Genomic DNA, 25,307 nt, shown 5'->3' with positions numbered 1-25,307 from the left:
CATCATCCCATCCCCTCCATAAACTTATCAAGCTTAGTCTTAAAGCCAGATATGTCTTTCGCCCCCATTACTCCCCTTGGAAGGCTGTTCCAGAACTTCACTCCTTTAATAGTTAGAAACCTTCGTCTAATTTCAAGTCTAAACTGCCTAGTGTCCAGTTTATATCCATTTGTTCTTGTGTCCACGTTGATACTAAGCTTAAATAATTCCTCTCCCTCCCTAATATTTATCCCTCTGATATATTTATAAAGAGCAATCATATCCCCCCTCAACCTTCTTCTATGAGTCTATAATTAATTTATTTTCAAGACCTTCTGTGGTGTTTAACACCGGTATTTGAACACCTGACAACCAGTAACAGGTTTATCTTCACAACACTCCTGTGAAGTAGGGGAGTGGTATTGCCACTTTGCGGGTGGAGAACCGTGGCACAGAAAAATGAACTCAAGTGCCCAACATCAAACAGGCAGTCTGTGGCAGAGCGGATAATTGAACCCCAATCTCTAAAATCCTAGACCAATGCCTTCACCACAAGATCCTCCTTCCTCTCTTCCATGGGTGAGATGCCAGCTCGTTCAAGGTGGATAACTACAATACACAAGATCAGAGATTGTTGCTGAAGTTGCTTTTTTGTTGGAAACTACTGAAATGCTGTACCAAACAGAGCTGCAAGCCCTCAAGACACCGTGGTTTAATGAGCACTTAAAAGTGGCGCAAAAGGAAACCTTGGTTTAGCGGGAGTGTGACTTTCTGTCTAAATTTGATAAGTAATTGAAGAATCATTTCTGAGCCCATGCAGTAGAATCTGCTACAAATCATTTGAACTTCAAACTTGAATTGGGATTGTTAATGCTGACATTAATTAAGTGCAGAACATTGATGTTAATGTGACATTAAGATCACACATTTCAAATCACCAGGTTCTGAAATACAAAAGTTAACCTGGCTAGGTTGCACATATGTAGTGCTGCTATTCTTGTATTTCTTAAGCCTTCCTTGTAAAGTGACCCTTAAGGATTTTATTTCTGTCTGAAAACTTTGTACTGATTGTTACAAGTAACATCTAACAACCCAGTCCTTCATGGCTGCCATGCAGTGTACCCTGTGCAGAACGTGGCTGAATTCAGCAGGGTTGCATGTAGGTCTAGGGGTGGTGCCTGCAAGGAGCGAGCAGTTTGCATGACTGGGGTTTTAAGATGTCAAATATTCCAAGTATACTGAAAAAATATAAAATTTTGTCTGTGTGTTTGGTCAATTTCATTGCTGTCTGTATATAATCAGTCAGTTTCCTTGATATGTATGTATCTTTCACACAGAAACAGCGCAGAGAGAAATTTTTTTGTAAAATAAAAAAGTGTGATTATAAAACTAAAAAGTCTGAAAGAGGACTCAGGCAGTTATCATATCAGAAACTAATTTTAACTCAGGTTTTAGAAAATTGACTAGATTTCAAGTTGATGGTATTTTTATAGTGTATTAAACAGTATATTTATAAAACATAAAGCCTCTTGACTGAGTTAATAGTGTGCAAGTTTTAAATTTTGCATTTCTTGACTTATTTTCTTTTTTCTCTTAAATGTGCAAATATAATGTTGCAGCAGTGTAGTCCTCTGCTGTTATTTATGGAAGACTCCAGTACTTTCTGTGGTGTTTTGATAGTTGCATCACCAGTGGAGTAGAAAACTTCAGACCCTGCAGTGTACAAAACGTAGATGGATACATACAACAAAATGAAACTCCTGTGGATCTCATCCACATTGTTTTGTTGGCAGCACTGAAAACGCTGCATAAAGTAAGGGAACAACATCCTGCATTGAATAACGTAGTTTAACTGTTTAGTCACAAACAAGTGGCTTTGCTGGATTCTGCAGGAGAGAAATAAAGCAGTTGTGTATTTGGCCTCCAGTTATACTGCAGTGAAGTCAGAAGCAGCCACAACATGCTATTTATCTTGTACAGTACGTTAATATTCCATTCTTCTGATTAGCTCTTGCTATATAGTCCTGTGTGTTTTCAGAAATTTGAGTGTCTATAAAGACTAGGAGTGAAAATTCAGTAGTTTAAATAACTAAGACAACTTCTGCTATATCTACCTACTAGAGTTTTCCATACCATAGGCAGGTAGCCAGAAGGTGTCATTGAAATTTTCTTCTTGATGTAGATGGTGCACAGTGTATGTAACCATGTTTTCCTATCACTGTTACCCACCCTCCTTCTGATTGATTGCATCCACTTGTCACATCTTTCCTTAAATTAGACCATAAGGCCCGGATCCACGAAGGAACTTGGGCATTGCAACGCTCAGCGTCAGGAGGACTAACTTTTAGGCCTCTAGAAAATTACAGGAACAGCTTTGTGATCCACAAAGCCTGAGGTAGGCGCCTCAGCTACCTGTACAGTACATGGTGGGGGAGGAAAGTGATCCACTACTCTGGGTGCCTAAGTCCAGGTGGCAGGGAGGCCCCTTCCTCTGCCAGTGATCATGCCCAAGTAGGTTCTTGCAGGAATGAGTTAGACCCCTGCCTCACTGCACAAAATTGGGATGAGGTGGTGGGGGCCCACCGTATACCTTTAGACCAGTGCAGAGAGCACTTGTCTGGGATGCGGGAGGCAAAGATTCACTTTCTTCTGCCTGAGTGGGGCAGAAGAGGGTTAGGGTGTACTAACCACTGAGCTATGGGAGAGTCTGATGTGGGGCCTGCCTCAATCTCTCCTCTCAAAGCTGTTCCTCTTTGCGTGAGTAATTAAACCGTGATTGGACCAGAGAGGCTGAACCCTTTATCTTCACCTACCAGGTCAGTGCTATAACCACTGGACTCTGGAATATCTGTGTGTGTGTCTATCTTCTCTGCTCTCTGGATATATGAAGCAGGTGGCATTTGCTTTGCCAGGATGCCTGTAGACTTTGTTAGTGGAAAAATAACTAAACTTCCAAAGAATAGGCACTCTAAAAAAGTTAAGTCATCCAAAGTCCTGGTTTTCATTGGGGATAAATGTGAAAATAATTTAAGTAAGCATGGACTAGGCCAATCTATTTGACTTGTGAGCAGACCAAAAATGAACCAACTTTCCCCAAATTCTCTGGAGTAAAATGAAGCATGCATTATAGGTCAGGTTTGAGAATTTTTAATTTGAGTTAGAGTTGGATCAAAACCAGGTTTATAATAGAAATTGTCTTACAGTAAGACTGTAGAGCCTGACTCTGGTTGTTAAGTGGCCATGGGAGCGGAAAGTATCAGCACCTTGCAGGAGGTCCTCAGTGACTCACAGCATCATATTTTCAGCTTTGGAATAATTAATGGAAGTCCTTAATATTGGTCAGGCAAGCAAATCTATTAGTATTTCAAAACAATAGCTGACTCATAAGTAGCAATATGACTTTCAGAAACGATAGCCATGTGTGGCTAAGTAGAAGGGACTTGTACACAGTGATTGACATCTTTATCAGAATCTAGATCACTGGAATCTTTCTTGGAATTTACAACTTTGATTTCTCTGGAATTATTCATAGGAGTAACGGTGCTTATGTGTCAACATTTGTAAGATCACGGCCCAGTAACTTTATTTGTTTATTGCACCTAAATTATGTAATCTCAATTACTGGTGGTAGTAGAATCATTTAAAGTTTTAAAGAACAGCAACAAGAAGATTCGCTCTACAAAGTTAGCGTGGGGGAAAATAGCATGGTTATAGAGTTAGGGATGGAGAAGACCTATTAGGCGGATCTTGAAACATTTAAGACATCTCCTAATTCAGAGGTAATTACATAAGATGAGTGGGGAGAGATGAGAAAAGAGCTTTGTGTGTGAGGTCCAGGAAAAGTGCCTGGCTGTCCTGACACCAGATACCTGGAATTAAGAAGATGCTGAACTTGGTCTTATAAATTTGGAACTTTGCACTCTTGTAGCTGCTAGAAAGAGGAAGGTGCTTTCTGTTTCTTCTCTACCTCTGGTGCTTGTTGTCTGCTGCTGGAGTCACCCAGGAGGAGGTGTCCATTAGACCTTCCCCAGCCTCTGGTTGTTTTTGTTTTGTTTTTTTTACTTCTAGCCGGTATCTGTTTCTAGTGCCTACCTGTGTTGCTGCCCAAGATGTTTTACCAAGCCAGCAGCTTCTGGAGTATGAAATTAACATGAATCTGAATAGCAGCTGTGAAACGGATCAGTCCTGTCAGTTTCATGCCTGCTACTTGGCAAGGGTCTTAGCAGCAGGAAAGATGCTGGTGGTGTGTGCTGCAGACTCAGGAGGATAGTACTGCATTGGTTTACTGGTGGTTCATGTTTACATTGTTACCTTCACAAGCATAAGAACTAGACTGGCTTTTAATTTCTTGTGATCTCTATTAACATGCTCAGAAAGCTTAGATTTGGAAGTAGTTGATATACATCCCTTTTCAACAGAGCAGGCTTCCCACTCAGCTGGTGTGAGTGAATGGTTTTTCAAGCCCTGCTATTAGGTCATCTAATCCATCCATAGGGGCTAGGTAGGTTAACTCCATCCAATACATTTCCCAGTGCTTTGTTTGGTGTAGTTTCAGCGTCCGCCAACAGGCGTTTCCACCACTTCCCTGTAGGGACTGTTCCACAGTCTACTAGTTCTTGTGGTTAAGATGTTTTTTTTTTTCTAATATTCAGCTTAAATTTTCTTTCTGTTGATTTTGTCCCGTCACTCCTAGTTATGTTCCCTTGTACAGCTGCTGGTAGATGGTTATTTTCTCACTTAGTTGCCATTTAGCTAAGCTATACATATTTACCTCCTGTTTAATTTTCTTACACGTCAATCTCTCCACAGCCCTTTTTGTGTTGGGCTTCTCTGAATTGCCTCTCATTTTTTTGCAACAAAAAAGCAGTTTAACAACACTAATTAAAAGCTATAAAGGATAACGTCGTGTTTAGCTCTTGGAGGTACTTTTAATGTACTACACATAGAAAAAATAAGTTTTGAAAGGTTTTTTTATTTTTTTTAATCATAACTGGGGAGGAAGAATCTTCTAAATTGTGGCTCTTCCAAAGCAAGGGCTAAGCAAAGGTAAAATTTTAGCCTCTCTGTTGGGTAATTCACCAACACCAAAATCATGATGCTGTGTTTGACTGTAGTGTTCTGGCAGGCACTTGATGTGATCACGTCCTCTGGGTTAATCCTTTGAGCTGCTTATATCATTTATCAAAACTGCTTCAAAACTTTCTGTGATCGGCTTTTCTTTTTGAGAGTGTAATTTAAAAATGAGTTCTTTTTAAACTTGGGCTTCTTTAATTTTTGGCCACCTTGTTTTGATGCCAGGTTTCATCAGCCCCATGCAGCTGCTGTCTGGTGCCACCCTCTCAGGCTGGAGCCCACTAGGTGGCAGGTTGAGAAACCTGGTTAGGTAATGAAATCTGGGTTTTGGGCGGAGGGAGGGTGGGTATACCTGTGTTAAACATTTGTCTTCACTAAGTCCATATTTTTTAATCTTGTATTAAGCTTTCCTCTCCCTTGTGTCACCCAACTATACTCAGGCCAGCTGTTAAAATGTGGCATTCCAGGAGAGTAATAGCAATAAAATGATTTCACATTTTCCTTCCTTGATGAGCCCTTAGTTGTGTTAATGGAAGCCCTGACTAATATACTGTGAACTAATCAGCATGCCTTCTGCTACTATCACCGGTAAGTGCTTGCATATGAAATGTTCCATCTCAGGTGGTCCACCTGGTTTTCCCAGTTTCTAAAATAAAATTTCCAAAAATTGTAATAAAGGCCGGCCATTAAGGAGAGAAAATTCCCTCCTCAAACAAATAAACAAAGATTGAAACTCCAGATTCTCCTGGTATGTGCATCTTTTTGAGCCATGTTGTGGAAATTGTGATGTCACGGTGGTCTGTATGCTGCTGAAGGTCACTGATCCGTATAGTCTTGGACAGCATGGCTAAGCGCTTCACTTCCTTTGTTGAAAAATCTCCTTTCCAAACACATGATGTAAGTAAGCTCACTGTAACGGCTGGAAGGGGGAATTTGAATCCTCCTTGTACAGTTGAGCAACATTTGGTGACCGTGGAAAGAAAAACTTGAATCCCCGTAATATACAGAGAGAGATTTTTGTACTGTCAGTGGAAATAAAAAAAGAGTGAAATTCATCTATAGGGAGACAACCAGGATCTCTTTCTAAGCAGCACTTAATTTTGAAATAGATTAACAGAACGTTTAGCTCAGTTAAAAGCATTTCACCAGTCTCTTCAGCATGGCTGACAGCAAATACAAAATGCAAATAAAAAAAGCCCTGTCTCACCCCTCTGTTCTGATGACTCCAAAGATACTGTTCTGCTTTTCACATGACGTTAACATGCTGCACAGCAGAACTAGATGGCTCAAGGGGTTGGCAATGGATGTGCAGTGTTTCACCTCTGTCTCAGCGTCACATCCAGCCAAGGTAGAAGTGACTAAGAGTTACTACCGTTTGATGGCTGTTGGATGGCTTAGGTGAACCGAATTGTGGGTTGTATGTCATTGGCCAGTTCCTAATGGATAGTGGACATCCCCAAACCACAGTCACTGCAGCTGACAGTCTTGGTCGTGAAGTACAGATCCTGACAGACAGCTCTTGCCCCCTGTCCCTGCTCCATGGGCCTCTGAAGCAGGCTGGTGATGCTGTGGGGGGGAAGCCTGCAGTGCTGTTGTCCTTGCTGTACCTGTTTGGTGGCTATATACAGGGCTCCCTCTAATTGTGTTCTCTCTGGCACATTTCCAGAGTTAAATTGTCTTTCCAAACTTAAAAAAAACAAAACCTCAAAACCAAAAAAAAGCCAAAGTTGCACAGCTTTAAAATGATATGGCTACTTATTTTGCTGCCTGTTTACTGTGGATTAGTAACAAAACATTAGAAGCTTGCACAAGGCAATTGATTTTAACCTGCTGAGCTGTGAATAATGATGACGACTTCTCGCGCTCTTACAGTTTTCCCATCTAGACACTCGTATACATTTCCATGTGAGTTCAACAAACAAGATGATATTTGAATTGCAAAAGTATTGGACTTTTTACAAAAGTGTATAATTAAAATCGCTTTGCTAAAGTGATCCTGAACAATAATGATTTTATTCCAGAGCAGTGCAGGCTTTGTGTGTTCCCATTGTAGTTTTCATTTAATGGCATAAACAGCAGAAGTTAAAATAGTTTTCCTCTTTATTAGTAAAGCCTTTTGCAATCAGCTCATGTTTTCCTCATTTAAAATAAATCACAACTTTTGCATAAATATTTTATTGCAATGTGTGTTTGAGGAAGAATTAATATGAGTGAAATGGGAATATTTTAAAAATAAAAAGTCTTAAGTAAAAATTAATCTGAATAAATCTCATTTGGAACTCCTCTATAAAAATGTTTATATCCAGCTTTCATAGAGGTATCCAGACCAAGTGTTTTAAGGGAATTGAGATGAAAGGACTGTATGGCTTGGGGGTTGATAATGGAATACAGAATGTTTCACTTCTAGGTTGCTAGTTCAAATTCATATTTGTAGTAATCAGAAGTTGTTGAATTTGATGCATATTCAGAGGCTTGTATGAAATGAGTTTGGTGACCTCGTTCCCAGCAGATGCTCTGCTGTTATGAAGGTGTAAAAATCTATACAATCTTAGTTAAGAATCTACACAGTTTAGTTCAGTGGCTATAAGCCAGGATGGGCAGAGATGGTGTCCCTAGCCTCTGTTTGCAAGAAGCTGGAAATGGGCGACGGGGATGGATCACTTGATGATTACCTGTTCTGCTCATTCCCTCTGGGGCACCTGGTATTGGCCACTTTCGGAAGCAGGGCTTTGGAGTTGTGCTCTGGCTTCACTCCAGCTCCAGGCAAAAACCTGCAGCTCCACTGCTCCGGAGCTGCTCCATGCTCCAGCTCCGGGATCCACTCCAAAGCCCTGGTCGGAAGACAGGATACTGGGCTAGATGGACCTTTGGTCTGACCCAGTATGGCTGTTCTTGTGTTCTTACACAAACGTATCAATATCTCAGACACTAGTGCCAGTAATTGACAACCTTCTTCGCCATCTCAGTGGAGAGGCCAAGGGTTGAATGAGCCTTGGAGACCTAACTACTCTCTCACCCTAGATTTGGGCCCTTCAGGTCAGGTTTGAGGCCGTATCTGGGATGAGAGAATTGTCTATGCTGTTCCTATTATCAAGAAAAATAGAGAACTTGGTTCTGTGAGACTGGCGGTCTGGAACTTCCACTGGGTAGTGTCCATGGACTCCTGCGATGCCACCTCGGAGCAGTGGTCATTGTCCAGGTTTCTCTGCTTGGTGTCTCCATTCAGTTCTTTCATTTTTTAAAATATTTTGACCTTCAACTGTCCCTGATTGTTCATTTTTTTGTTCCCTGTAAATGATTGATTTCTGGGTTCTGTGGCCAATTCCTTCCCTGGGGGTGAAGGCTTTTGTTGCTTTGCTGGGCTCTGTCCACCAATCCCAGTTGTCATGTAGAGTGGCATTTTTTATAAGCACTAAATAGACACAAATAAACAGAAGAATTGAGATCTAAGAGTTAAACTGAGGAAAATAAAAACAATGTAATGGGAAAGTACATGTTAACCTTATGTTTAGGTAGTCCCAGTTTGTTGAAAAGTGAATGGGGGAGTAGGTAACAACAAAACGAACACACGTCCTCCTAATGATCCTCCAAAAAGGATTCTCCTTCTTTCTGAATTTGCAATTTGGTGCTGTTACCAGCTGTAGTTAAATGGTGGTGATGGGGAAAGATGTGATCTCAACAGTATGAGATTGAGGATGCCGTTTACTTATTGCCCTTTTTCCATGGTCTTCTACCTTGTTGAAGGCCCTGTTGAGGGTAACTGAAATTGCTGCCCAAGAATTCAGCTGTGTGTCTGCGCGAGACCTAGATATTTCTGCATTTGTTTTTACTCGGCCAAACACTGGAGGAATGACACATCACCAAGTGCCAGATTTGTCTGAAGAAATTCATGCACTCTTCTGTCATTTAGGCCTCAGTAATAGACAAGAAATCTGAGGACTCTGGAAACCCACATGATGTTGGAGAAAACAATGAAGATCTCAAAGCCTTATTTAATAATGAACAGGTTATTAAATAACGAACATTGCGGACTGTGAGTCCCTGAAAAATTGGACAGCTGACCTGGAGAACAGACTGGTTTAGGAATATTCAGAGAGAGGATGGTGTGGATACAGCAGAACAATGGATTGGATTACATAGGTAGTTGAGCACTCATAATTTTGATTTATCTTTGTGGCAGTTCTCTTTATTCCTGTAAGGCCAGTCATGTCACCACGAACAGTTCTGGAGGAAGATATAGCTTTCAGTTCAAAGGAGGAAATCCTGAAAGCCCCATACAGTTGAGTACGTTTCAAGGTCTCAGTGATTCATTCGGCCTAGAATATAATGTGGAACTGACGAGGCCATGGTATTTCTGTTTGTCAAAGCAAAGCTGAAATTGTTCTTTGCACAGTGGCTTCTTTGAGGGTTTGATCTGGGAGATAAACATATTCCTTCTCCCCTGCATCCCCCAAAAGCAGCATATTTAGTTTTAGAATCAAACTGATAATGATTGAAGAAATGACCTCAGAGGCCTCTGTTACGTATCAAGTATCAGAGGGGTAGCCGTGTTAGTCTGGTTCTGTAGAAGCAGCAAAGAATCCTGTGGCACCTTATAGACTAACAGACGTTTTGCAGCATGAGCTTTCGTGGGTGAATACCCACTTCTTCAGATGCAAGACTTGCATCTGAAGAAGTGGGTATTCACCCACGAAAGCTCATGCTGCAAAACGTCTGTTAGTCTATAAGGTGCCACAGGATTCTTTGCTGCTTCTGTTACGTATGTGTCTTTTAATCTTGCATGCTGCTGCTGCTTTATATTCATAGATTTGAGGGTCAGAAGGAACCATTATGATCATCTGGTTTGACCTGCATGATACAGACTAGTCAATTTCACCTAGTGATTCTTGCATTTAGCCCAACACCTTGTGATTGTGCTAGACAGTATCTTTCAGAAAAACATCTCATCTTGCCTTAAGGACTCCAAGTGATGGAGAATCTACCACATCTTTTGATAACTTGTTCCATTAGTTGTTTATCCTCACTCTTAAATATTTGTCTTATTTCCAGTTTGAACTTTGCTGGCTTCAGTTTCTAGCCACTGCATCTTGACCTTATCATAGAATCATAGACTATCAGGGTTGGAAGGGACCTCAAGAGGTAACTAGTCCAACCCCCTGCTCAAAGCAGGACCAATCCCCAATTAAATCATCCCAGCCAGGGCTTTGTCAAGCCTGACCTTAAAAACCTCTCAGAAAGGAGATTCCACCACCTTCCTAGGTAACCCATTCCAGGGCTTCACCACCCTCCTAGTGAAATAATGTTTCCTAATATCCAACCTAAACCTCCCCCACTGCAACTTGAGACCATTGCTCCTTGTTCTGCCACCTGGTACCACTGAGAACTGTCTAGATCCATCCTCTTTGGAACCTCCTTTCAACTACTTGAAAGGAGCTATCAAATCCCGCCTCAGTCTTCTCTTCTGCAGACTAAATAATCCCAGTTCCATCAGCCTCTCCTCATAAGTCATGTGCTTCAGCCCCCTAATAATTGTTGTTGCCCTCTGCTGGACTCTTTCCAATGTTTCCACATCCTTCTTGTAGTGTGGGGCCCAAAACTGGACACAGTACTCCAGATGAGGCCTCACCAATGCCAGATAGAGGGGAATGATCACGTCCCTTGATCTGCTGGCAATGCCCCTACTTGTACAGTCCAAAGTTGGCAAAAAGGGCACACTGTTGACTTATATCCAGCTTCTCGTCCACCGTAACCCCTAGGTCCTTTTCTGCAGAACTGCTGCCTAGCCACTCGGTCCCTAGTCTGGAGCAGTGCATGCAGGGCCAGTGCAACCATTTAGGTGACCTCGGATACTGGGCTGGATGGACCTATGGTATGGCCCAGTGTGGCCATTCTTATATTTGTACAAGGACCCAATGAGACAGGATGACAGGCTATGGTCTCAGCCCAGTGGTGAGGCAGGAATCAACATCTAAGTAGTGAAAGATGCTCAGGAGCGTGATAGGTTGTGAAGGGCCTTGAAAATGAAGACGAGTCACTTACGTTTGATGCATAGAGAAGGATTAGCCAGCGAAGGGATGCCAAGAAAGGATTTACTTGGTCATAGGAAAATGATCTTTGCAGCACCATTCTGAATGGATATAAGTGGGGCAAGGTTGCATTTGTCAAGAGCAGAGAAACAAATGTATTGTAAGGCATGTTTTCCAGACTTCAAATCTTGTGGCTGTTTCTCACATTTTAATAACAACGTCACTACACTGAAGTTCTGTTTTGAGAGCATTCCTAATACGTGCATGAACTCGATATGCTCATCCTTAAGCTCCTGTTTTCAGGTACTTAGGGGTTTTTTAAAGTTACTTTTTCCATCCCAGATGTCAATTTTGGTAATAAACTCTGGACTGAAACAGCTCATTCCTATTCTGAGCCTATGTGAACTTTAAAAAATTGGAATTTTGCATGGCTGTTCTTGAGACATTGAGATAAGATAGAACAGTGTTTGCCTTGTGAGATCCCTCCTGAGGTGGTGGGCAGGATGATCTGTACTAAAGGATACGAGTTGGGTCTCCTCCCAAGCCCTTGGTGGCTTTCCTTCAGCTCACTGGCAGAGGCCAGGCAGTGAAACTAACAGGTTATGTAGGTGAAAGTGTTTACATTGCCTCAAGATAGCTTCACCCCACCTGGGAGTTCAGGGGCCTGCCCTGGCGCCTGATACTTTCCCTATTTCTTCCTCTTTTTCCAGAAGAATCTATAGCTTTTTTTTTTTTAAAGGGGATCAGACTCTTCTTAAGTCTTCATCCCCTGCCTGCTGAAGGAGAACAGTTTTCTGATTCAGGGTACAGGTCTGTTGCATCTTATGCTGGGGTGACATTCCGCAGTCAGCGTGTAAAGCAAAAACCGCGTATAGTCAAAATGACATTGAGTGTAATGGTGGGCGGAATCGCCCGCACTACAGGTACAGTATTCAAATTGTTGTTTTTCCTCTTTTTTTGGGGGGGGGGCGGGTTGCCAACCGCGTCAAGCTGAAATTGTTCATGTTAAATGCGCACAAGATGTGACAGACCTGTACATCTACTGAGCAAGTAAACACCCACGGCTGGCTCGGATCAGCTGACTCGGGCTCTCAGGGCTCGGGCTATGGGGCTGTAAGATGCCGTGCAGATGGTCAGGTTCAGGCGAGAGCCCAAGCTCTGGGGCCTCATGAGAAAGAGCTGAGCTTGCACAGCATTTACCCTCCTGACCGGCTTGAGACTATCTCCCAAGAGTGGCCAACGCGCTAGACTGCCAGTAAACCCTAGCGCGGGAGGCTAAGTGCACAGCAGGTGAACATTTTTTATTTTATTTTTGTTTCATTGCTAGATAGGAAATCTTGGCTTGGTGCTAAATGCTGCCATTGAGTAGCAGTGGGAATTCCCCACCAAAGGTGGGCGTTTCAGTAACTAACAAAATCCTACAGATTCTGAAAAATCAAAGCAGAAGGTGACATACAGATTCCCTTCTGCACTTACAGCAGCAGCCAAAGAGCCTCAAATACCCTAAAAAGGTCACGGATGTGGTAACTGGAGGGGCTCTTTAGAGACTGAGGGGGCAGCAGGTTCTACTACCTCCTTGGATGCAATTAGATTCTTAATGTAAGCCATGGTGGGTAATGCAGTTCCTATGGAGGCAGTTGCTTAATCCAAGCAGTTGCCCACAGGAGAACTGTTCTCTTTCCTCCATTTTTAGAGTTACAGGGACACTTGATACATAATCTGATGATAATGCAACATATGGTTGAGACATTGCCTTCCCAAAAGTAAGGAACATCAGAGTCCTGATTCCAACAGTAACTGTAACGTGGCCCCATTTGGGTTATACTATATTAAGGTATGAATGCTATATAAAGTAATGCAAAATATTTCATTTGTGCAAATAATTTGAGTTGTGCTTGCTGTAGAAACGAAACCTTTCAACTTCCTGCCTTTTGTTCCTGTAACATCTCAACTGTAATATTGCATTACCATAATTTTTTTTTTGTATTTACCACGTCTTTCTTTAGTTCCCTTAGAAACTGTTTATTCCCTCTAGTGGTTATGTGTTAATTTAAATTGTATGTTAATCTACTGAAATTTGTTCTTTTTCTCTCAATGCTGATCTTGTCTGAATTAGAGATTTTCCTTGTAGCATATGTTTTCTGATTTTTTGGACTGGTATTTAGGTGGCTGTTTTTAGTCTACAAAGGTCCAGCCCTTTTTCTGTAACTTTACTTGATAGAAAAACTATAATGGATGCTATTTAAAAACTCAACATTCATTGCCAGTTGTCTGTGGTTACCTTGATATCATCCTACTATTAGAGCAGGAGAGATACTTCAATCACTGCTGAGTGGGACATTGAGGTTTTAATGGTGTCCATTGTATACGGGGTGTGAGCAAATCCAAGCTTTTTGATTTACGCTGGGATACAATACTATATAGTCGTTGTATACCTCCTTTGCTCTATATTGTGAATTAATTCCAGTTCAAAATGTGTTTTCTATTTTTAAGTCAATCTCGTGTTGAAATCTTAAGATGATCTTTTGGGGACTTATTTTCGTCATTGTGTAGGCATCCCATGGTGGGCAGTTCTTGGCAATATGTCTTCTGTAGGTTTTTTTTTTTTTTTTTTAATGGTGCCTGTCACCATGGTATCAAAACTTCCATGAATATCTTGATGTTTTGGATTGCATTCTGTCCTCCTGTTGATGCCTGGTGTGGTATGGTGTGATGGATAAATACATCTTAAATACTTACGTAATATTACCGGCAAGAATTATGCCACTTGTAGAAGCAATGTTGCTGAATGAATAATTGGGTTTCCGACTAGGCTGCTGCTGCACCGACCAAGTATTCGCCTTTTAAAAACATGCATCAAGGTGGGATTCCAGTGAAAACTTAAGACTGGGGCAGCTTTCTTATACTTATCTGCCACCTAGGACACTGTAAGCAGGAACGAATGCCCTTCTCTTGAAAGCCATCAAAATGATCCCATGCAATGCAATAATAAAATTCATCCCAAGAGTTCGGAAAATTGTTTTGCATTTTCCTTGGTGACCAGGTCAGCAGGCCATATATGCTCAATAATGGCCTACCACAGGGATCAGTCCTTGCACCAATCCTGGTAAGTACTTACACCAGCGACCTTCCCTGAACATCATCACAGAAATTTATCTATGCTGATGACATTGTTATGACTGCATGGGATTTACTTACCATGAGAATCCTTTGGGAGTTCCATTGTATTCAAGGGAACAAGGATTTTCAATACATGAAGATCCACATAATATAATATACCAAGAGTCTGACTCAAATTCAGAAAACCTTTTTGGCTTGCAGTGCAAGAGCTTGACAACTTTGGGTTTCCCCCAAAGATCAATGGCAAGCGAAGTGGAAGGATTCACGTCCTGAACAAATTGCTGATCAAGGATGTAACTGAAGAAACCAGTGGCTTTTCTCCCCCGTGAAAAATATGGTCCACTTTGAACTGCATCTACACATCACATGACAGGTCCACCTACCTCCTCCATAAATTGCAGCTGAGACACAATCTTATTTGCATCTGTGGAAAGGGACTTAACTATGGAACACCTCGTTAACAGTGTCCCAAACGATCATATCCTGATGGCATCTCTGCCATCCGCTCCACATCACCTCAAGCAATCAATTGGATCGCCAACCTAGACTTGGACATTTAACACTGCTGTCATTAAGCCACACAGAAGAAGGAGGTTACTTACACGGCCCCTGTAGTACCTGGATACGTCACAGTTATAATGCATTGTGGGGAAGTACAGTTAAGAAACAAAGGATTTGTCTACACGGTACCTTAATGCGCCCCTGCAGGGATGTAAATTCTAATGTGCATCAGCATCTCGCTCACTAACTAGTCCACGTGGACCCCGCTGGCACACACTAGAAAGTTCCTTAATGTGCGTTAATGTAGTCGTGTTTTGAAACAGGACTAGATTAATGTACACCAGGGAGCTTTTAATATACAACAGCAGCATCCACACAAGCCAGTTTAATGCACGCCTGCATGTGTGCACTGAATTTACCCCTCCTGCTGGCACAGATGAAGGCACGGTGTAGACAAGCCCTGAATAACTTACCCAAAGTTACACAGGAGATTTCTGGTGGAGCCAGGGTCTCCTGAGTCCCTGGCTACCACTCCAACCACTGGACCATCATCCCTGTCTGGGCTATCCTCACCTCCTCTTTTATCCACCCAGTCTGAATAATGAATAAGAAGATTTTTGGTTTTTTTTCTTCTTTCCCTTGTGGCAACTGAGCTTGCAGGGTGTGTGCTTATTAAGTATGGCATATGCTGGGTTTTTTTTTTAACCAGTTCATGTTGTTGCTTATCGTGTTTGTATAATAGTTTGGGGTTGATGTAATCAGTGTTGCATTTAATTATGTAAAGATTTTGATGTTTGTTCAGTGTTGGCATAATTCATTAATTCGAGTGCTAAGGGGATGTGACTGCACATGTGTGCCTGCAGTATGTCTCCTATATATCGATGCTTTGTCAGGACAATGCACTGTACTTAGAGCACGTATATGGAGTACATATTTGAACAAATACAAGCTTAACCATTTGTTTTCTTTCTACTGCACCAGCCTTAAGAAAGTAAAGAAAAACACGCACTTCTACTAGGGTGCTAGTAGAGTTTATTTTTTCATTCAGCCATTAGTTTATTCTTTCATGGGCTCAACGCTGGAAAAAAATGCATCCATTAGACAGTGAGGGCTTTATTTATGGGAGGAGTGGTGTTTCAAAGGGGAGGCTGTCGAGTCCCCAAAGAGCCTTTCACGGTGTATTCTCAGCATGCTTCTGAGGCCAGCGCTCTGCTCATCAGGAGGAGAGGCAGAAATGTGGGCTTTACAGAGCAGCTGTGTGTTTCACTGGTCCCTGTGCTCACTGACGTTTATTTACATATTGGGAGAGTAAATGGGTAGAACAGATGGCAACCAGACATTTGGTGGTTCTGTTCCCCAGCGCTCCTCAGGGGTCTTGCATTCAGTCTTTGCAAAAGCTCGTCCTAAAGTGAGAGGGGGGAAAAACCCAGGGGCCTGTTCACAATTACGAAAGGCTTGTTGGCAGTTTATTCCAATGACAGATTAAAGCACTTAGTAAAATGTTAAATAATTATGAGATTTGTTTTACAAGTCAAGATAGTCGTTCCTTACGATATATCTGATCTGTCTCTTTATTCACCGTTGGAGTGAATGCATTTAGATTTAAACAGCGATCCTTTCCCTCTACAAAATTAGGTAGAAGAAGAAAAGTTGGTCTGTTTTCAAATGCCCTTGCCAAATCTTTGCCCTTCTTTGAAAGTATTGTGACTAAATTTATGCTCTTGCAGAAAATCAAATAGCTGGAAGTTTTACAGCTTGAAAAGACTGAATGTTACATACTCTGAAAGACATTCATTGCATGTCTCACTCTTTGCAGTCATAAAGCTGCAGGCTGAAATCTTCTTCACCAGATTTTTCTCCCATTATTTGTGCATATTGGTTTGCTGATATAGAGTTGCTCTTGAGTGGTGGGCAGCTGGCATTGGATTGTTTGGTTTGGTTTTCAGATGAGATAATCATAGCATTTCTCCTAGGCAAAACCTCCATATAAAATATGGATTTTGATAAGCAACATTAGATGGAGAGAGGTAGGTCACAATTTAGACCCGTTAGACTTCCAACCTGGATGTTATCCCTTCAAACTAAGTGGCTATAATCTTCATCATAATAAATTATTAGTGCAGATATACTACACTAAAAATGATAGGCATGGCCCTGCAAGGTACCAGACATCTCCCATGTGCAGCATGCTAACGCTGTCGCTGTGTCGCAGTCTGTCGCATGATGAGTTCCCCAAAGTTACGGGTAAACACCTGAAAATCTCCAAACACTTTGGGGGAAAGACCCTGCAGGCCCTTCACTATATCAAACCTCAAAGTTATTCCTAGTTATGACTTTCCCATCTTCTACTATTGGGTGAAGGGCTACCTTGCAATCCGTTCCAAACTAAAAAGTGCACACATGTTTTCTCTTTGAATTGATGTGATGTTCACAGTTAAAGTAGAAATCGTGAGTGAAGTAATTCAACTCCTATCACAGCGATGTATCCTATGGTAGGAGCTTCACAAAAAACATCAGTGTCTCTGTGCCATAGAGCTTGCATAGTAAACGATGGACTGATGAAAAAATGAAAATAACAAACACCAGGGAGGGAAGAAGAACTGTGTCCCTGAAACATAATGTTGTCATTACGCCATTTAGGAGCAAAATGATTGACTAAAATTAAAAAATAAGTCCAAACTCACTAATTTTGCTGTTGGCAAAGCTCTAGAAATGGGGTGTTAGTAGCAATTGAAATGAGGCGAGGATAGCTGTCTGACTAGTTGTTTTAGTTTTCTGCCACTCATAGGAAATTGGAAGCTGATCCTAAACAAGAGAGCATCTGGTCTGACATGCGTATTTGTAATTGGCAATAGTGGGTAATTGATCATGTTTCACCTCAGAAGTGGCTGTACTTTAGTGGTGAGTGAAGTGGTTCCCTTGTATAGTTTGCAAAGCACTTTGGGATCCTTTGAGATCAAAGTTAAATGTAATAGGCGTTTGCTTATTAAAATTTGCTGCAGGACGATGTTGGCTTTTAGAGGGCATACTTCTAAAGTGAGCAAACTGAGGTGTGATGTCTGAGTAAATCAGGTGCCAGATTTGTCCAGCATTTGATTTTCCAATAAGAGTGACTTCATTTAAATACATTTTTAAATTGTTTAGGCAAGATGGGAAGTCAGCTACTAAGATTACTCCAGAAAGGTCATTATTATTAATTAACGTAAAATAGCCATGGCAAGTGTTGCAGAACTTAATGGCAGCACTGAAGGCTGTGAACTCATCTGTGTGTCCATGATCCTGCTGCTTGGGTTGCAAGGAGAGGATGACAAACTGGATGGTTGCATGAGCTTTGTCCCATTTTCGGATGTGCGCTGGCAATGGTAACAAATTCAGTAACCTTACCACTAGATATCCTCTTCATGCCAGTAAAAACATACACCCGCAACTCTGGCTGGTGGCTTAATGTGGCTCTCGCATGAGAAGGCCATGAAACATTACGGACTGTTTGTTGCTAAGGTATCCCAAGTTGACAAGTATGTGGTATGGTCTGTCTTTGAAATGTTTATTTTTTCTTCTGTGTTTTGGCAGACTGATGTCTTGGTACTGAGCTGTGATCTGATCACAGATGTTGCTTTACATGAGGTTGTGGATCTGTTTCGAGCCCATGATGCCACACTCTCCATGTTGATGAAAAAAGTTCATGAACCCACAGAAATGGTACCGGGACAGAAAGGGAAAAAAAAGCCAGGTAAGTAGATTAACAGTGTTCTTCCTGACTCCGTGCACCTGAGCAAACTAGAAATCCAGCACAGTGGGGTCCTGGCTCCTAGGCACTAAAGTCATACAAAAGAATAACAACAATGTAGAATGGAAGGGCCAAGCCAACAAGTGGCCTTAACGTGTGCCCCAGGACGGAGGGACTTGAAAAGAAGACACAAAAAGCTGAAACTATTTTGTTCAGCTACTGCTTTAGACTGAAGGATTTAAGGACAGGGAATAGGACTGAAATGAAAGCTTGGATCATCCCTCCCCGAAGGCCTCTGAAAGAAACACTGCTTTGTAAAGCGAGGGTGGATGAGTGACCACAAAACGCCACCTTAGAAGGGCGTTATTACAGTTTCTCAGGCAAGCACTCGGAAGTTAAAAAATGGTGCACGTTGAGCAATGAGGGTAGAACAAAATCTGAAATAGCTCGTTAAGTGAGCACCATCCAACCTGGACACTGAGAGAGGCCAGGGTCCTGTGGAAAAAATAGTATGTGATCATGTAATGAAAGGCTGTCCCCTAAGACATACGCACAGGGGGACACGCTGGTTTTGCCCCAGTGGTCAAAAAAGGCTGGGCAAAGGGAATCATAGACTATCAGGGTTGGAAGGGACCTCAGGAGGTATCTAGTCCCACCCCCTGCAGAGAGCCAGAGAAGGGGAGCCTAGAAGTGTGGTGAGAAGCCTGAGGAGACGGGGACTGGCTAGGTGAGGAGAATGGGACTGGGACGTGGAGCGACGGATGGGGCAGAGACAGGACTTAGGTGGTGCAGGGACAGGTTTGGAGGGGATGAGGCAGAAAGAGTCAAGCTTGAGAGGAATGGGCAGAAGGGTCTGTGCCCACTAGAGCACACTCCCCTCCAGAGCCTGGAAAAGAACCCAAGATCCCCAAGTCTCACCATTCCTCTGCTACCAGCAAATCTCTGTGAAAACCCCTGGCAAAGCGTGTGTCTAATCGCCCTCCAGTGCTGGTCCACTTAGAGGATGACAACCTACTGTTGCTATCAGTTTTACTCCATTAGCTCATGTGGTGGAGATCTGTTCCAGGGCCGTCCCTAGGCATTTTGGTGCCCTAGGCAGGGGGACGTCCCCAGGCCTCCGTGGGGCGGGGTGGGGGGCTGACCCCAGGCCTCTGTGGGCGGGGGCAGGTATGGGGGTCAAGTGGGAAACTGCCCCCCAGCACTCACTAGCGGAGCAGGCTGTGGCCAGGTCACTCCACTTCCTGCCGCCCGGTGATTGCAGGGCAGGCCCGACCTCGCACTCGCGGGGCAGCAGGAAGTGGAGTGACCGGCCCCAGCCTGCTCTGCTCTACTCCCCTGGCTCCCAGCCTTGGGTCTTGGAGGGCAGGGGGGAACTGCCCCCCAGCACTCACCGGCGGCGTGGCTGGAAGCCGGCGGTGCAGAGCAGGCTGGGGTTGGGTTGCTCCACTTACCGCTGTAACGAGTGCAGGGCAAGCCTGACCTCTGCAGCAGTCCTCAGGGGAAGGGGTGGGGCGGAGCAGAGGCGGGGGCAGCTTTCCTGGGCGGCTCAGCCGGCTGGGGGATCGGGCTGAACGCTTGAGCAGCACGCAGCTGCGTAGAGTACCAGGCAATTTGGTGCCCCAGATTTCCTGGTGCCCTATGCAGCTGCATACTGTGCATATGGGTAGGGACAGCCCTGGTCTGTTCAGTAAATCTAAAGGTTGGAACCCTGCTGATGAGCCATGTGGATGTCAGCACGATGCCACATGATGGAATCTGTTTTACAATTTGCTCTTTTTTTAAAAACCCTGGAAAATTATTACAAAACACTGTTACAAGTATGCTGTTTAGGTTGCAAAGTCAAGCACTCAGAGCTTAGGGAATGCCACAGTTAAGGTTGCCTGTGGACCCTGAGTCCTGGGGTGCTCTGTTAAACTAACAATAAATGTTGTCATCAGTTCACAAATTTGTAGAAGTCAGAGATGGGAGAGATCTACCAGATCACCCCGGGCTGATAGTTGTTCCCTGTGGGCCATTTTCTATCATTTCATTGCTTTCTAGATGTTTAATATCTCTGCTGGAGAGAAAAGTTTAGAAATAAACTGTGTAGCTGTAATCAGGATGAATTTGCCACTGTAGTCAATGTGGCAGGCTGGATCACAGGAACCCCCTGGGAGCTGCCAACTCCCAATGGGGTCTAAACCCAAATAAATCCGTTTTACCCAGATAAAGCTTATGCAGGGTGTAAACTTGTAAATTGTTCGCCCTCTATAACACTGATAGAGAGAGATGCACAGTTGTTTGCTCCCCCAGGTATTAACACATACTCTGAGTTAATTAATAAGTAAAAAGTGATTTATTAAATACAGAAAGTAGGATGTAAGTGGTTCCAAGTAGTAACAGACAGAACAAAGTAAGTCACCACGCAAAATAAAATAAATTGCGCAAATCTGTCTAATCAAACTGAATACAGATAAGATCCTCACCAGTTCCAGAATGCTCCCTTTTACAGACTAATCTCCTTTTAACCTGGGTCCAGCAATCACTCACACCCCCTGTAGTTACTGTCCTTTGTTCCAGTTTCTTTCAAGTATCCTGTGGGGGTGGGGTGGGGAGAGGCTCCCTCTTTAGCCAACTGAAGACCAAATGGAGGGGTCTCCCAGGGGTTTAAATAGATTTTCTCTTGTGGATGGAGACCCCCCTCCTCACTCCTATGCAAGATGGAGTTCTGGAATCACCTGGGCAAGTCACATGTCCATGCATGACTCACAGTCTTTACAGGCAGAAGCCACTGTCCACATGGTATCTTGTATGTCTCCGGGAAGACTTCTTATGTGGATTGGAGCATTCCGGGATGTATTGTTCCCCAAGTGCTTCCTGCTCAGGTACTTAACCTTGCAAATTCCTTCCTAAAGAAGCTGACCAAATGCCTCACAAAGCTTACTTAGAAATCAAGCAGGTGTACAGGCAATATTCTTAACCTCAAGTACAAAATGATATATGTGTACAAATAGGATGAAGAGATATAGTAGACTATAACCTTTACAGAGATATGTTACATGGCACAGGCAGCACAAAACTTATTCCAGTTATGTCATATTCCCATAAAGCATTATGGAATGCAGTGTCACAGTCAGCTTTAAACAGAGGTGTTAGTTATAGAGGCTAAAACACTGACCTCCTTTAATAATTCTTGTGCACCTTGATGCCTTTTTAAAATGTAGGCTGTAGTTCAACCAGAAGTTATGGGGTCACTGCAGCAAGTGCTGGGTGAAGTTCTTTGGCTTTTTATGTAGGAGGTCAGGCTAGTGATCATAACGGTCCCTTCTGGCCTTAACACCTGTGGAACATAGTCATAAGAAGCAATGTAAACATAGTAGGCCCCTGGGGAGTGATAGTAGCCCAGATAGGCAGAGAATGTACGAAGAATGAACCCCAATATTAGGGTGCTAAGCCAGTATATTCTTATCTCTGGACATTGAGGCAAAGACCAAGGCGTACATGCCAAATGTGCCTGCCATGATTTTTTTGAGACTGTCAGTATGAGAAGTTCAAACATCCAGGCTAGACCCAAAATATGTGCCTTAAACCTGTCCCGGCATCTGCTGTCAGTCCTGTCTCTTCCCATCCCTGGCTCTGTGTCCCAGACCCATTGTCCTCCCCCAGACAGTCCCAGGCAAAGGATTGTTTATGTCTTTATATGTATAAAGAAAGTCTGAAAGGATTGTGAGGGTGTGGTTCTTTCCTGCTCATTTTTCTTACCTTAAAGATCTTAGGAATGTCACTGAGGATCATTGGTATGGTTGTGGAACGACCTCATGATGGATGTGTCATGTGAGTTCTCTCACCTAAATCAAAAAGGGGCGGGAGTTCTGAATTTTTAAAGACATTTTCCCCATATGTCAATTAGGCATTGGAGTTAAACAGGTTTGTTTAAAAACAAAGATTTAGAAATTTGACTAACAATTCCTCCCCTGAATTGCTCAGCCTCACTCTCTTGTGATGTCATCATTTCTCCACTCTTCAAAGTCCCCAAGGTAGACAGAGCCTGGATTTCTAACTGAGGCTGTCTCTACACTGCCACTTTCAGTGCTAAAACTTTTGTCGTTCAGGGGTGTGAAAAAACCATCCCCCTGAGCGACAAACGTTTTAGCGCTGAAAAGTGCCAGTATAGACAGTGCTTTATCATTGGGAGCTGTCCTGCCGGCGATAAAGCTACCACCACTCATTGGGGTTTTTTGTTTTTTTTATCATCGCCGGGAGAGCTCTCCCCCGGCGATAAAGTGTGACTACGCTGCCCATGTCACAGCGCTGCCGTGGCCATGCTGTAATGTGGGTAGTATAGACATACCCCAAGTAGAACTATTTTTTATTGGGACAAAAATCTTTCAAGCCATCTTTACCCAACATCAAAATACAGACCAGGGTACAAGTCCATTTTTTTTCCCCTTTGTGGGTCATCTTTAAGTTACCATTCCTGCACGTTCTCCCTTTTCCCCTTCCTTTCCCTCAGGGACTAATTAAGCTAGTTATCTGCCTGCACCCAGCCTGTTAACGTCAGTGCCTTTCAGAACTGTCCTTTTTCAGTACAGGGTTTGGTGATGCATTTTGCCTGGTCTTTAGCACAAAAATAACCATCTCTCTTGCCTGTGCATGGAAAAGCACATTTTTATCTAGGTTTCTCCTAGGGGTAAAACAGTTCACTAACATTTATTATGCCATTTTTTTCCCTATCCACGCAGGGAAGAGAAAAACCTGTTTGGCCACAACCATGTTGCACAATCCTGTTTTAATCATGGTTCTGTTTTTTATTGTAGACAGGCTCTTTGCTGAACAGACATAAAGATACAGTAGACTAGACGGTGGCTTAGGACCTGACTTGAATTTAAGAAGCAGGATGCCCTTATTGAGAAACCTGTCGCTAGTCTGTATGTAGGCGCAGACAAGGATTTCAAAGGGTTAGGTGCAGCAGGCATTTGTTTATCTCTGCTTAGAATTAGGACCATGGCTTGTAGCTTGATTTACTGCCTAGAATGAGTAGAGCCACTGCTCTCAAGAATTTTGTGAGTTGGTTAGCTTGATCCTAATTGTGCTTAATTTTGCACATTGTTATGTGTTCAGGGCCTATTTTTGTGCTCCTTAGCTATATAATTAATTTGAGAGGGGAAGCTTCTGAAGGGAGCTAGCTTGACCATTTGGATCAAAGGCCTTGGCTACACTGGCGCTTTACATTGCTGCAACTTTCTCGCTCAGGGGTATGAAAAAGCACCCCCCTGAGCGCAGCAAGTTACAGTGCTGCAAAGCGCCAGTGTAAACAGTGCCCCAGCGCTGGGAGCTAATCCCCTCGGGGAGGTGGGGTACCTGCAGCGCTGGGAGAGCTCTCTCCCAGCACTGGCGCCGCGACCACACTCGCACTTCCCGCGGCAGCGCTTTGAAGTTGCAAGTGTAGCCATACCCAAAGGCTGCCAGTGGGGAAGCTTTCAACAGCTACATAGTTTTGACCTTATTTTGGTGATGGCTGTTACTATAGCAGCTATTAAGATGCAAATAGAAAGAAAGTGAAGGAGGAAAAGTGGAGTTAAAATGCAATTTGGCTGGAAAAAAAGAAGACTGTAAGGAAATTATTTCTCCCAAGGCATTCATTTCTCACACAAGGTTGGTGTGAGGTTTAGGAATTGGGGAGGGGTAAGCATATGCCAGTATTTGACCAAAAATACCGTCTCTGGGAAGAAAAAGAAAAGTTTGCGTCAGAATTGTGCCATTGAGGTATTCCTGTGCTTTCAGCCTCAGGGTAAGGGAACAGCTTGTGGATGCCACCAGAGTTGTGTTGCATTCCATATTCATTGCAAAGTGAAATCACCTTCCAACTGGCTTTCCCCCAGCTCTCCTGAGCTCTTTACTCTAGAGATGGTTTGACCCATATCCATAGAGATTTGTGAGAATGGAGTTTTGCCCTCACTGTATGCAATGCTTGGGACAGACTGTTCAAAAAGAAAGTACTCTAGACCATTAGGCCAGACTCACTCCTAGTGTATTGCCATTGATTTCAGTAGCATTACTCTAGAGAGAAATTGACATCATAGACACCCTTTGGGTGGGTGCCCTTTTTAAACCAATACGTGTCCTGGGGCATCCAAGTATTAGGAGTCTGGAGCTGTGTGTGCGTGTAACCTAGATGTTTATTACTAACAAAACGTGTATGAAAACAGGATACTAGTTCCAAAGTCTTGTCTGAAATCCATAATCCTCTCCTCACCAGCTAATTGCGACATGAGAAAAGGAGAGTGATTTATGGTGGAGGAGGAGGAACTGGCTCAGATTAGCTATTAATTATCATGGATTCTTTTTAGTGCAAATTGAAGTTGTAGTAAAGAAAGAGGGAAGAGAAGTACGCATTAGCTCAATCAAGATGGAGTATTGCATGCTGGGACCTGCTGTCTCCACAGTTGGCATCTTCATATAAAGATATGGGTGGTTTCAGGGGCCATTTTTAGAACGTCATGAGCTGCATTTTGGCTACCCTGGTTGAAAAGATGAAATAAATGTATGTCGTAGAGCATTAATGCAGGTTCTTTGGCTTGATGGGTTAATCTCTGCTTATGTTTGTGTTTTGAAGTCCAGGGCAATTTGACCAATCCTTCTTGTTTCTAGATTCCATTAAGATAAGACTGTAAAACGGTTGTTTGATTTTCTACTTCAGTGGAGCAGCGTGACTTCATTGGAGTGGATGACACAGGAAAGCGGTTGCTCTTCATGGCTAATGAAGCTGACTTGGATGAAGAACTTGTCATTAAGAGATCCCTCCTTCAGAAGTAAGCCCTCTGGGGTCCTTTTAATGGAAATTTAGCTTGGAGTGGGGAAAAATATTGGAGATGGGATTGATGGAGAAAGATGAACTGGGT

General features: G+C 43.0%; 1 protein-coding gene across 4 annotated transcripts in view; it reads left to right on the top strand.

Moving 5' to 3' along the window:
• EIF2B3 (eukaryotic translation initiation factor 2B subunit gamma) overlaps positions 1-25,307 on the top strand; it is a 134,249-nt gene that overhangs the window by 9,217 nt on the left and 99,725 nt on the right. For all 4 annotated transcript variants that reach the window (XM_045027176.1, XM_045027175.1, XM_045027177.1 and 1 more), the window contains 2 exons: positions 18,270-18,429; positions 25,106-25,217. In XM_045027176.1, coding sequence (XP_044883111.1) covers positions 18,270-18,429; positions 25,106-25,217 — 272 coding nt within the window. The remainder of the gene's footprint in view (positions 1-18,269; positions 18,430-25,105; positions 25,218-25,307) is intronic.

The sequence above is a fragment of the Mauremys mutica genome, chromosome 8 (genome assembly GCF_020497125.1).
Source record: "Mauremys mutica isolate MM-2020 ecotype Southern chromosome 8, ASM2049712v1, whole genome shotgun sequence".
Classification (NCBI taxonomy): domain Eukaryota; kingdom Metazoa; phylum Chordata; order Testudines; family Geoemydidae; genus Mauremys; species Mauremys mutica.
The sequence above is the reverse complement of the archived record's forward strand: the minus strand, read 5'-3'. Positions and strand labels throughout refer to the sequence as shown.